Genomic DNA, 13606 nt, shown 5'->3' with positions numbered 1-13606 from the left:
CTATCAGATAAAGGTTGGTGATCTAAATAGGGAGCAAACTGAGCATGATATTGAGATGGACATAACACATGATGAGGGAGGTGAAAGTGAGACATGATCGTCTCATTACAGTGAGGCTGACGTGTTGCAGGTATGAAAGCTCAGAGATGGATAAACCCAATAACCAGCGTTACATCCAAGTTATGATGTAGCTGAGGGGGACAGAAAATCAAATCTCACACTGTCAGTGTCAAACATTGTCTCAGATTAACTCTTAGAATAAATATGCTGAATGAGAACCACGCAGCACAACATCGGGGGCTTCAGTCATGCGATTTTTGAGCCGACGATTTCTGTGACGGTGCGCATTAGTGACGGTCAGGGTTACGTGCCCTCGTCCATTTAATTCCAATTCTGACCTTTTTGAAAAGTCTGATGACATCCTCGCCCACGTGTGCCAGGCGGACAATGACGTTGTTGTTGTAGATGTCGCTGAGCATGGCGTGGTCTCTGCTCTCCCGCCTGGTCTGGTCCAAGACCAAATACCAGCAATTCACAGTGGACAGCAGATTCTGGTCCTTTCTGAAAACCGCCAAGGAAAGATTTTGTTAGCATTAGTTCATCGCTGCTGTTTTAAACTGTTGTATTAGGGACAAAGATATAAACACTGATCAATCCGATAACAATTTCATTAAAGCTGCCTGTAGACCGATAAATCTGCGATATTTAGACCATACAATACAAGTTCCACAAAGAGGCAGCAGATATGAGATGATTCTCCAACCGGAACAGGAAAAATGTAATTACTGTGTCCCAATAAAAATGTAAAAAGCCTCTTAAGTACTACACATGGCAGCCTTGGTACTTGAGCATTGGTTGGTAAAATGTCTGAACTTGATCATGAAGCAGGATAAATTCTATGAACTGTACCAGCTCTGGGGCTTTGTTTCATGTTAGAGGTCAAGAGGTCACTGCACATGTGGCGAGGAAGCAGGAGAAAAAAGGCAGGCAGCTGTGCGCACACACAGACACACAGACACACACACACACACACACACACACACACACGCACACACGCACACACGCACGCACACACACGCACGCACACCACACACACAGAAGACATGCTGGCTGCACTTGCTTCCTTGCTCAGGGGAGCATGTGAGTTCAATTATCCTCACACCAAAGAGTTTGTTTGTCTTCTTCCTTTCATCTTGTTTGGTCTTTGAAAAATATTTCGTTGTTTTTCCAACTATTGTGACAGAAAAATAAAAAATGCTGTATCATATTATTTTTATACACAGCCGGCTTAAAAGCTGCTGTATCGTGCTGTGATCAAAGTCTGACTGTTTCTCCTTTAATCACCGCTGAACACAGACAGGTGAAGCTGCGGTAAATGATTTTAACATTTGCACGTCATGAAGTGGACATTCAAAAGACATCTAGACAAACATATCTGCTGATTTACACCTACGGAATATTTATTCTTATCATTTTTTAATTAAAATAATAATTTAAATTTGTATCTAGAGTGCTGGGCATCCGCATTTCTGTCTGCTTTTTGTTTCATCTTTTAACACTTTGAAAGAAAAAAAAAAACATGGACAAGCTTTTCCTATAGGCCCTCATTTCAAGCAGTGCAGGTGTTTGATCCAGGACGCTGGATGCCAGGAACCTGTTAATGTTAGGCTGACGGCAGCTTTTGAATGAGAATGAGTCAGACGTGTTCAGGATACAGAGGAGTTGTTGTAGAACTGTTCACAGAAGGTGACAGAACAAGGTTTCCCACCTGACAGCCTTTAAAAAGTACAATACCCGTTCCATGACAAGGTCACTGCATTGCTGCAACTCTCAGTGAACTGATGATTAGAACCTGACCAATATGGATTTTGGGGGCCAAGGCCGATACTGATGTAAAGAAGTAAAACATTTCTGATTCCGAAATATATATTAAGACTAAGATGCCATTATCAAACCCTTATATTATACAAAATGTAATTGAGGTTTGATATTTGAACAAATGTAACCATTAACATTGTTTTAAGTAAATAAAAATAAAACATAACTATAACCAAAAGTAGAGAATTTAACTTAATGCACATCTTTTCCAGTACTTTTGAAAATCTTTATTGTAGACATCTGAATAATAATACAAATAATAATAATAATAATATTTAACAGTTTGATATGGATAAAAAAAATGTAAAAAGTCAAACCTTGTTCATTCTGTAAAACAAAAACAATTATACTGACGCACATCTGCAACACTGATATGTCCATGAACGACTTTTAAACATAATTTTATCAGCCAAGCAATAAATCGATCAGGATGAACTGATGATACTTCAAAACTCTGCATCTATTAACTATTGTACAATATGTTGGATTTAAATTGGCTTTTCAAAAAGTTCACAGCACCACATTGTCTATAATCACATTTCTGCTGCAGCCACTCTATCTATTGGACGTGTTGAAAATGTTCCCTGACAATCTCCTGCCAACACTTTTATTAAATCTGACACCAGAAATGAAAATGTGAAAGGATCACGGATAAGAAAGAAGGGCACTGAGGTTTTTGCTGTTAAAGAAAACGAAAAATTAAATGTGTCTGAGAGAGAAAGAAACTCAAGGAGAGAACGCTGCATGGGATTATTAATGATACCGATTTAGTTGGTCCATTGGAGTCAGTGAGTACGAATCCAGTCACTGACAGACAGTTGAAATGACGACCATTTAATGTGACGGGGGGGGGGGAGAATCTGGGACACTGGGGTGAGGGGAGAAGTCATGCAATGTGAGTCTCTTACAGGGGGTCTCCCTTTGAGGGAATGCTCCACTTATCAATGTCCCCGTGACGGGAGCTCTCCGCCATGATTACGATTTATGTCCAATTGGCCGGAGAGACTGAAAGAGGGACGGGAAGACGACTGAAGAAACCAATGTGTTTGTTACGCATGACTGAGGCAGTCAGGTCATATGAAAGAGTGGCCAACTGAACACATATCAATAGTGTCTGCAGTGTAGTGTCGTACTTTGTATGATAAGTTTAATTTCCAACGCTGCTAATCCAATAATATTATGGAGAGTATCTCAAGAGTAAATTATTCAAATAAAGTTTTATTTGACAATGAATCTTCATTAAAGGTCTACGTTATTTTTTTCATTGCTGTCTGTGTGTGAACCACTAACGGTTTCAAGGCGGGTGGATCCAGGAATTGTTTTGACTTTCTTCAACATTGTGAGTTGGGCCGTTTTTCGATATGACACACACTCATAAATAACAGTCCCATAATCATGTCTGCTTCTTTCCCATCAAGATCCATTAATTATTCCCTGATAATTTAAACGAAAATGTATAAAAATGTCAGATGTTACAAGAAATCCTCGATCCGTTCCCTGATCTGGATCCCATAATTAATGAATTGTTCCCTAATCCATCCCCACACAAAGATTCATGGAAATCCATATTTTTTTTGTATTATTACAGACAAACATAGAAATAGAATGATACCGATGCCGTGATCTTTATGAAAAAAACAGACAATAGTAGAGTGCTAATATCTATGAACAGGTGAAGCTTGATACCAATATGGATCCTACTCTTGATCTTGAGAATCAAAATATATATACATGCTTATACAGCTAAGATGTTAACTGGACATACTCTGTCTCATTTCTATTATTTATGATTGCTGATTCTGATTCATTCCACATCCACATGTGCAGCATTTACAACCATTACATGATCCAAAAGTCACAGTGAGCTCCAGGCAGCTGAGAGCATGTAAGAAGCATTTCCTCAATATGCTGCAGGGTGTGTTTGTTTCAGAACCACACATCTCCCCTTACACCAACAGTTAAAATAATCAACGTCAGTATGAGAAGCCCCTGTTGTTCCTCTTCTCAGACTCTAAACAAGCTGGGATTTATTTTCAGTGTCCATTGAAAAAATAAGAGTTGTTGGGCAGCAGTCTCGTGTTAAGTTGTTTGAGAATGGAAATGACAGCCACAGAGAAAAGACGAGGGGGGGTAAAGAGTCTGACCTAGATGGGAGACACACAGCAGCCTGAGGCCACAAGCTTCCTTAGCCCTGGCTTCATTTCAGGTCATTTCTCCTGCCTTTATCCCTCTTCCCCTTTTGGTTGCTTATCTCTCCTTTCTCTTCCTCGCCTTTTTTTTCCCATCACAGTGTTGAAGAAGTGATCAGTGTGAAGTTTGAAATACTTGACAGTTGTTTACCTGTCAAACACATTTGATGCAGGCACCCGGTGCTTAGCAGACAGACAGTGACAAGACTCACTTGAAGTGCTGGTGCTCTCTGGAGGTGCGGATCTTGGCGGAGTAGCGCTCGGCTAGTTTGTCCAGGCCTCTGGAGTACTCGAGCTGGAGCTCTGCTTTTCGACGGAAGAACTCCTGCAGGTCCTGCAGCAGCTGCAGCCGGGACTCGGACTGCTGCTCCAGACAGCGGAACTGCTCCACCAGCTGGTTACGGATCTCTGCATATCAAAGAAGGGAGACCACCTTCAGAATAAATAGACCCTCTCTGGGGGAGTGGGCCTACACGCTGGGCCTCACTTCTGGCTGCCAAACAGTGCAGCAGGTCAGCTTTTAACCCACACTCCTTCAGCCATGACATCAAGCAAAGCAAATAATGTAGAACACACAAATATGTGAGGACACGGTCAAGCCAACACAAGCAGTAATAAAAGAACAAAGTCATCATAATTGGATAAAACTGTTTGTCAAAGTGCATTTGTCTGACGTGTGTGTTTGGGAGGGAGGGAGGGAGAATGGGGGGTGTCTAAATGCTGGGGTAGCACACGTGCATATGAGATGCATGTCTGATGATTGCAGCAGACAGCACGGAAAATAAAAAATAGGTCAGCTTCTCAAAATGCATTGTGCTGAGCGAGCCTTCAGAGAAGTTTGTCTTGAAAAAAAAAAAAGGAAAACAAATTGCCAGCATTCTTTCGATTAAAAGATCGCTATGGTTTTGTGCTTATGAGGTTCGGAAACTTACTGAGAGTCTGAGACTGAGGAAAAAAATGTTTTGCTCAACATTTTGAAAATTTGGATGGAATGTTACTTGTAGAGACATTTTATTAAATACAGAAATAGACGATTAACACAAAATAATTTATATTATAATAATATATAATCGTTTTATATAATTTGTCATAATACGCAATTAAAATTAAATAAATATTCCATTCGCCCCTTAATCTGCACTAAAATGAATTAGCTACTGAACACATCCCCACTAAACTTGGTGGAGGAATGGGACCTGGGCCTGGGAGGAACCCATGGACACAAATTCAAAGGTGGGGTTGCTAACTTGTTTCTGACACCCTTTCTGCTGCCTGTGGCCCTTGCAGGACTGTGATTCATGTCATAATAAATATGACCGATTATTTAATTCGGACCAAAAGAAATGACTGATGATTGGCTGGCGTACCTGTCTTTCATTAGCCGACATGCCTGCCTATGCGTACACTGCACATTGTGCATGACAGGAGTTTTCACAAGTCGGAGAAACATACAGCGCTGAAGCAGAGACAATAATCAGAAGTTAGCACTTAAGTCACAGCTTTTAGCAATGCGCGTTCATGTATTGCATATTTTCTTAGTGTAGCCTGCTCCTGCCAACATTCCCTGGATTACCAACCCTACCTTTAAAGGGGCAGATCCAGGATGTTTTCACTTCCTTTAACTATGTTTTTATGACAAACAAATTACCTTTTCTCTTATATTTCTAGATTGTTCGACCTTGGCGGGGGTACTCCACTGAGAGCCACTTTAGCTGCTGTTTTTTTCCTTCTTTAAAATGACCACATATAAATAATGACAGGCTCCCTCCTGGACAGCCTGCATTATTACCTTAGTTGGCTGTTATTGAAAACCTTTGAGGTTCCAGGTGATAAACATGTCCAGGGAAGTAATAACATCACTTTTATGGTTTTACATTAACACTAAAAAGAAATACAGATCACATTTTATTTCATCTATATACTGTTTATTGCAAGGCGGTCATAAATCCAGTGGCTAAGTGGCTGCTGAATTTGTGGTTGCAGATCAAGTATAAATAAGAACCAAAGGCTGAGTGAGTGATAGGGTTGAATTAAGTTTCATGATATCAATAAATTCCATTGCATTCTGCATATAAATTTATGCAATGTGGATTTTACATACTCAAACCGGGGGTTAAACAAAGCTTCCCTCTCTCTACAAGACAATAAGAAGCATTTGGGAAACATTGAGATGGCTGAGGACTCCATTATGACAGACTGTTTCAACCATGCATATGATTGCTGGGCACTGAAAGGAACTCAGTAGACATTTATCAATGGAAAAGATGGCCCGGTGGAAGAAAAGGCCCTTTTGTTCACTTCTAAATGCTGTTTCTGTATCTAGAATAAAGGATTTCAAAAACGCCTCCCCCGTCGTCTGTGAGCGTGCAAGTCAAAATATGAATGAAAGAGCGAGAAGGAGAAGGAGAGAGAGTAAATACATAGTCCCTTGCTGTTCTGAGACGTACCCCTCGTGGTCCCCATAGTTGCCCAGTTGCCTGGTAACGTGCCTCTGGAGGCATCTCAATGGGAGTAGGCCAGTTCCCTGTTCTGACAGCAGTCACTCTGTTAAGCATAATGGCCAAGGACAAGGGCAACTTTCTTGGCTTGGCAATACTCAGTAAACAGCCTGTGCTGATGAGCGAGGCTGCAATCAAGTTCAAAATAGGCAGAAATGCCACTCCGACGTCCGTCCGTGCTAAAATAGACCAGAACGATGCAATTTGTCGGCCTATGTGACTTTAATCATTTCTAATCACACGGTGACAGTATAACAGAACGAGCAGACGATATAATAAGCAAATCTAAATTGATTTAACTGCATAATTTTATCAGTGAGACATCAAATAGGCTCGTGATATTTGCATTCACTCTCCTGAGAGCATGTTATTTTTAGAACTTAAACTGTTACTAGGGACTAGTGCAATACTGCACTACATTCAATGAATGATTCAAGCCTTTGCAGAGTAATGCATAATTACAAGGGAGCTGGCGAGGAGTTCCAATGTATAATACACCAAGAAGTGAGTGTCATGAGCTGGATGCAGTCTATTGTCTATATTTGTGTTGATCACATAAGGGTAAAGGTTTCCTTTCAGTGAATACAGCGAGTCAAAGGTCACACCAGGTTCCCTGCCTCGGAACAGCGTGCAGCCCAAATTAATAAAATGTTCCACACCCAAAGGCTTATGGAAATCACACTGATGGGGCTTTACCCATTTGTCATGTTTATTTTTCTCTTAACCCATGTGGTTAACATCCCGGTCTGTTCATGTGACTTTAACAAGCATTTTGGGCATAAATGAATGGCTTCCAGAGACCTGAAGGCAACAGAGTAAGATGAGGACAAGAACGTCTCTAGCTGCCATCGTCCATGTTGTGATTGAGCAATAGCCTATCGTTGCAGAATTGAGATGTTTACGCTTAACATGTTAAATGTTATGTTGTAGATATAAACATTTAAAGGTTATTCGATGTATAAATATATGACTAAAACAAATCAACCTACACATCGATTGAATGTCCCTCAACTGAACCAAACATTTACACCCAAATCATTTTGTCATGTTTTATCCCTGACAAAGAGGAAGTACCTGTCTAAGCCCACTGACCTCGTGTTTTTCCCTGCAGATATAAAAAAGACAAACATGTCCACCCGCCAAGTTCAAACGCAGCACGTCTGACATGGACAATAATGAAATGTGTGTGTGTGGGGGGTAACATATTGGGTTGCCTTGCAGGGTTTGCTAATTACGCTCCTGCGTCACTGCAGCAGAGAGCACCAAATATCACATAGTGAGGAGTCATTGTCACCACGACATCCTGTTCAAACTAGCCTAGCACGGCTCTCGCAGTGGCCAGCAGCGGTCTCTGGGGCTGTGTCTGCAGTTAGCCATGCGTGGCTGGTCACATGTGGCCTAACCCAGACTGACACGTTGACATAATTTGGCACAAATCGAGGCTGTGTTCTGTGAACACTTGTCTCCTGAATGCATTAATTAACATGGTATGTCTCTACAGTCTATTTGCTTGAGTTCACATTTCTGCAGAAAGATTTGCAGCGAGGCAGGGCATCACTGTTTGTGCTGCCACAGGACAGGAAGATCCAGGATTTAGTGGGCAGGATTCCAAACGTTTCTTCTTTTCTTTGATGCTCAACTGTGAGTATGAATCTGTCAGCCCAGCAACACATTATGTCTCATAGGCTACATGTTGCCAGGACACGGGCAACAACGATATGGTTTCACTGTTCACGTAACCAGGACACTTCAGGGCAGTATCAGTCTCGGCATTCTTTCATTATGATGAATACATACAAAGGGGTATGTCTACATGCTCTTCATGTAACGCATTTCTGTGATGAATCAGGTGGCAGTAGGTGTGTCTGTAGTGAGACGACTGCTACTTAGTTACAGCTACATTGTCAGTAAGCCAGTACAAGGTCAAATAAGTTGTACATCAAATATTATGTTACTAAATGTTTCACGTTGGTATTTTTGTCCTTTTTTGAGGTTTCTTTTTAATGTCATGTGTATGTTACATAATATAATTTGGCAACATGAATCGAGCAATAAATGTTTCGTACTACATCCTGATAGAGCAACTTTCCCTCATTTACTTCTGTTTCTGGGATGAGCAGGAACTTTAGAGATACCTCGGAATGGTCAGTTAGACACTTTGGATGGAATAATTCATTTAAGCTCAAATACTGTGAAAACAAGTCTGTCCTGTTTCTCAGGATTTTGTTTTGGTTACATTATGACTAAATGATGAGTTAAAGGTTTGCTACAAAGCGGCATCGTCTGCCCATGACTAATTGTTCACTCATCAGTGAATCAGAATTGTCGTGTGACAGTAAAGGCAAATAAAGGCCCGGACGTGTAAATCTGTTAACTCAAAACACACACCTCCCAATCAGTGACCGAAAACACTGGAAAGTGCATTAGGTTTGTGTCTGAACTTCTGTGCAGTCAGCAACTCAGCACCATTATTGAACGCCAGTGTCAGTGTCAGAGAAAAGCCCCCGCAGCTCCGAACTGATCTGAGCCCAGTTTGCAAATGAGCTTAAGATGTCAGCTTAAGAGCTTTTCCTGAAACTGAGATGAGAGACGGAGCTGTGATGGCTCTCTCATGGCCAAAGAGCTAGTGTGTGGAGAGCAGACAGAGAGGGTGAGGGAAAAAGAGAGGGGAAAAGGGAGGGGAAGAAAGAGAGAGAGGGAGAAAGTCAAACAAATAAACAGAGAGACAAAGAGAGGAGCGGGCCAGTGAGTAAACCACACCTCTGTCTGCAAAATGCTAATCATACCCTTCATTCCAGAAACATGCTGACAGAATTTGGTGATTTCCGCTCCACGTATGTACAATAACAGTGAGGCCTAAGTTAAGTCTGTGAAAGGAAGATTCAAAACATTTCTGCACGGATACCCTAAAGACTTCAAATATGTTACCTTCACTGGCATCACTGTGGTGGTTTGACAGGAAACAGTTAGTATGTGCTTTGTATTACAGTGTGGAGTGTGGAGCCATCATGTGAAAATAATGAAGGGCTATACAAACAGATAGGTTCTGTTATTTTACAGTTTGATATGTACTAGTTTGAAATATCAAAGATCAATAGCACTTTCATATCTGTACTCTAACTATGTAGCAGCAGCCAATTAGCGTGGCTTAGCATTAAAAACTCAAATTAGCTTACTTGCACCACCTCTAAACCCCAACAATAAACATGCTACATGAGGTTTTAGAAAACATACAAATAAGTGCTGGTTAACCCCCTAAACCAAGTCCTGGTTAAAAAATCATCTCCTCCCTCCAGGAAGTAACTGCACCTGGTCCTGAAATTTACTGGCTGCTTCCTGCGGTTTCCAGTCTTTAAGCCAAGCTAAGCTAACTGGCAGCTAAATGTAGTTATAGTGAACAGAAATGAGAGTGAGTGGAGTTATCTTCTCATTTAACAAATAAGCATTAAAATAACCATCTTGTGGAACAACTGAGGTAAAACAAGAAATATAGTTCTTGCCCATTTGATTCTAAAGCAGTTTGCATTTCACTTGTAGCACATGTAGCATATGCCATGACCACATGTTTGTCCCGTCCAGAGTTTACTCTTTTATCATGGACAACTGAACTACAGACACCATTATTGGATCCTGTGACTATATACATAATTAGGTTTATCTAATTCTGTTTTCTACTGGACCAATTATAGCCAACACCATATACCAGGCCCGAAACTAAACTCTGTGATGTTTGACAGCCAACAAGTAAAATAACACCAGGTTGAGAGGAGAGCATTGGAGATGTAGTGTTTCACCACTGACTACGTTTACATGGACAACAATATTCTGACTATTGACCTTATTCTGAAAAATACATTATTTAGATTATGATGTTTATATGAGTTGCTAATAAATCATCTAATTCATTTTCCTGTTAACATGCTAAGATCGTCTCATTATAACTTATGACAACGTTACCTCCTAGTACATGGTTACACTCGAACCCATGGCATGAGTTGTCAAGTAGTTGTTAACTGCTGTATGTCAATGTTGCAAAATGCTGTGAATACTCCAATAGAGGATGTCGTTATGCAATTGAGACGTTCACATGTTTACATAATGTAACTCGGTCAAAATACTCATGACTTAATTCCATTATTGATTATTCCGAGTATGACCTTATTCAGGTTAATGTATTCAGAGAATGCTGTTTAGATGCCAGTGACTTATTCAGACCATTGTCTGGTGTCCATAAACGTGTCGAGTCTGAGCGAGTCAATGATGTTAACAATTACAGATTTGACTCATTGTGCCAACATTTCATTCATTCTATCTTCAATAGAAAACTCAGACCCAACCTTGTGTTGATTCTTTAAGTCCATAGCCTTGAGTCATCCTGCTTTTACAGCTACAGCTTTGTTTAATGACTGATTATTTGATCATACTTTCTCAATCATTGTCTAAACTGATTAGCAAATAAAATGTCAGAAAATTGTGAACAACTTCCAACAGCCCAAACTGCCATCTTCAAATCACATACGTAGCTCAAAACCCAATTATTTCAATTTCATTATCACAAAGCGGCGAATTGGCACTGTGGCAACAAGGACTGAAAAAATCGAATCGCTGTCATTTCTGATTGATTTCCTTTTCAATAGACAACTGCATGAATTGTGTAATTTCATCGGCCCAACCTGTAGAAAAAAGGCCTATACACTATCTGTATGAAGCCTGGTGGATTTACAGAGAGGAAATCCAGCTGTGACGAGGTGATGCACAGGGAGTCGGAGCTGTTACTGCCTGAAGTGTCTCTAAAAGGCTTAGGAGACAACCCACCCATATATACATCCTTCCCTGTCTGTGCGGCTACAGCACCGGTGTGTCCCTGACTCTCCTCTCCCTGACTCTCCTCTCCCTGGCTCTCCTCTCCCTGGCTGCTTCATCCAGCCACATATTTAGCGGCGCAGACAGTAGAATCCTTTCATGGTTCATAATTCATACGTACAGTATACATTATTCACACACTCTCTGAACTGTTTGCTGCGTGACCTTCTCCAAGCATTCCCCTCATCCTCCTGATGACACACTCCGTCCAGGAGGGTCAGGAAAAATACACACACGCTGTCTGCACACCTGACACAAATGATCCACAATATCAAATTCATGTCAAATTTAAACATTTCGTCTTTCAAGAAGCAGTAGCTGCTGCCTCCAATTATCCTGCAGGAGATGCATGAGGTGCATGACCTCCAGTCTGTTGGGGGTCCAAGGTAATATGGTACATTCCCCTGGTGGGTGCACATACAGCTCTAGTGAAACAAACTATGAAGCTGCACTGGTTTACACAGCCACACGTACAGGGCTAGGCATGTTGCCGCTCTGGGATGTCATCATCTTGAGTGGAGGGAAACCGGTTCAGCCAAGTTACATCTTCATCTACTGCATTCAAACAATAACATCAGACCGAGTTGAATTCAGGGGCCAGAGGGGACGTGTTCCAAATATAAATGACATGTCATCCACCACTACACACTCAGTCCCACCCCGCGGCACAACCACAGAAAGGTTGTGGGGTAAAGTTACGCAATACTGCCTTGACACGCTGGATAACAATACGACGGGGCCTCCGTGCGCGTTACCCACCTTTCACTTGGGTCTCATATTCGGCAATAATCTCTTTGTCCTTCTTGACTTTCGCCTGAGATGACATTTTGGGGGATAATGGGCTGTGCAGTCCTCGGGGGATCGTTGTCTCCGCTGGCCACAATGCCGCGTTGCCTCGGCCCCGGTCCGCAGTCCTCGGATCAGACGCGGATCATCGGCCGCTCTCGCTCGACACAACTTGGCAGATTTGTGCGCACTTTCCAGGCTCTGCTGCGTTGTCTCCGCGCTGCGCTGCGTTCAGGGCGCAGTCGATCCTTCTCAGAAGTGCATTCTAATGATCCCTGACCACTCCTCCTCCTCCTCTTCTCCTTCAGCAGGAGCAGCAGCAGCAGCAGAGGCAGCAACACTCTTCCCCTGTGAATCCGAAAAGGGCTCACGTCTGATGTTCATTTCACAAAGCCTGGAGTGAGCCACGGCCGCTTCTGCGTTACAATCTGCTCCCCCCGTTTTTTTTCTCTCTCTCTCTCTCTCTCTCCCTCCCTCCAGCCCCTGCAAGTTCAATGCGCTGCTGCTGCAGGAGGAAAAAAAGGCTGAATGGATGTGAAAGTCAATGTGAGACTCCTCCTCCCCCAGCCCCCCAGCCCCCCAGCCCCCTCCTTCCTCCGCCACTGTTCTTCTCATGGATGATTTGAGGTTCACGTGAGTGCGATGATCAACCAACCCTTTCCAATCACGGATCTGCATGGACATGAATGTGCTGTGGTTGTAACACGAGACTGGGGCCGACTACAGTACAAGGGGATGGCTGGGCGGGTGGTTCTCTAGATTATTGAATTAATCCAACAATCTGTCTGCCATCAATCAGATGTGTGTGTGTGTGTGTGTGTTAATTATAGATTTAGTGATGAATAAATCCATTTCGTGACATAGCATATGTTGGTGATCATTGGTGAGAAGCTGTCACCCCAACTATTTACCAAATATCCATCCACAGTACTCTATAGCTTCTCGTGATTATGATAAAACTACTATTGCCTTCATTTTAAGATTCTTAATTACCAATATTAAAGGGGCACAGCAGCAATAGGGTTAGTGTTAATAAAGTTCTAGGGTTTGCACAACAGGCATGTTTAATTAAGTAATGGTCAAAGTCAGTGCATGTGCTCATTCTCCCAAAAAGTCTACTCTGTACTTCATTCTGTATTTGCCATTACAGCCTGTTCCTGCCTTGTTAATACTCACGTATTTCTACATGATGAACTCCTGCTCAGTTTGTAATGTAGAGTCTCTGTAAAATATGTTCCTGTCAACTGCAAACTAATGACATTATAAACTGTAGATAGGTCCATCCAAAGCGACATGAGAGATTGTTCTACTGTTTGGACAAACTGTGTAGAATTAACCAGAGTTTCCCCTTTTAATTGTTTGGACATATAGCATTGCTTAAGAGCTTTCAAT

General features: G+C 41.8%; 1 protein-coding gene across 3 annotated transcripts in view; it reads right to left on the bottom strand.

Moving 5' to 3' along the window:
* The window catches only part of LOC118104811 (SLIT-ROBO Rho GTPase-activating protein 3), a 31135-nt gene extending 18405 nt beyond the window's left edge, over positions 1 to 12730 (bottom strand). For all 3 annotated transcript variants that reach the window (XM_035152002.2, XM_035152003.2, XM_035152004.2), the window contains exons 1-3: positions 12188 to 12730; positions 4280 to 4475; positions 399 to 561 (exon numbers count right to left, since the gene is read on the bottom strand). In XM_035152002.2, coding sequence (XP_035007893.1) covers positions 399 to 561; positions 4280 to 4475; positions 12188 to 12254 — 426 coding nt within the window. In that variant the 5' untranslated portion in view covers positions 12255 to 12730. The remainder of the gene's footprint in view (positions 1 to 398; positions 562 to 4279; positions 4476 to 12187) is intronic.
* Positions 12731 to 13606: the final 876 nt, after the last annotated feature.

This window comes from Hippoglossus stenolepis, chromosome 3 (assembly GCF_022539355.2).
Source record: "Hippoglossus stenolepis isolate QCI-W04-F060 chromosome 3, HSTE1.2, whole genome shotgun sequence".
Lineage (NCBI taxonomy): Eukaryota > Metazoa > Chordata > Actinopteri > Pleuronectiformes > Pleuronectidae > Hippoglossus > Hippoglossus stenolepis.
This window is presented reverse-complemented; position numbering and strand designations above follow the sequence as displayed.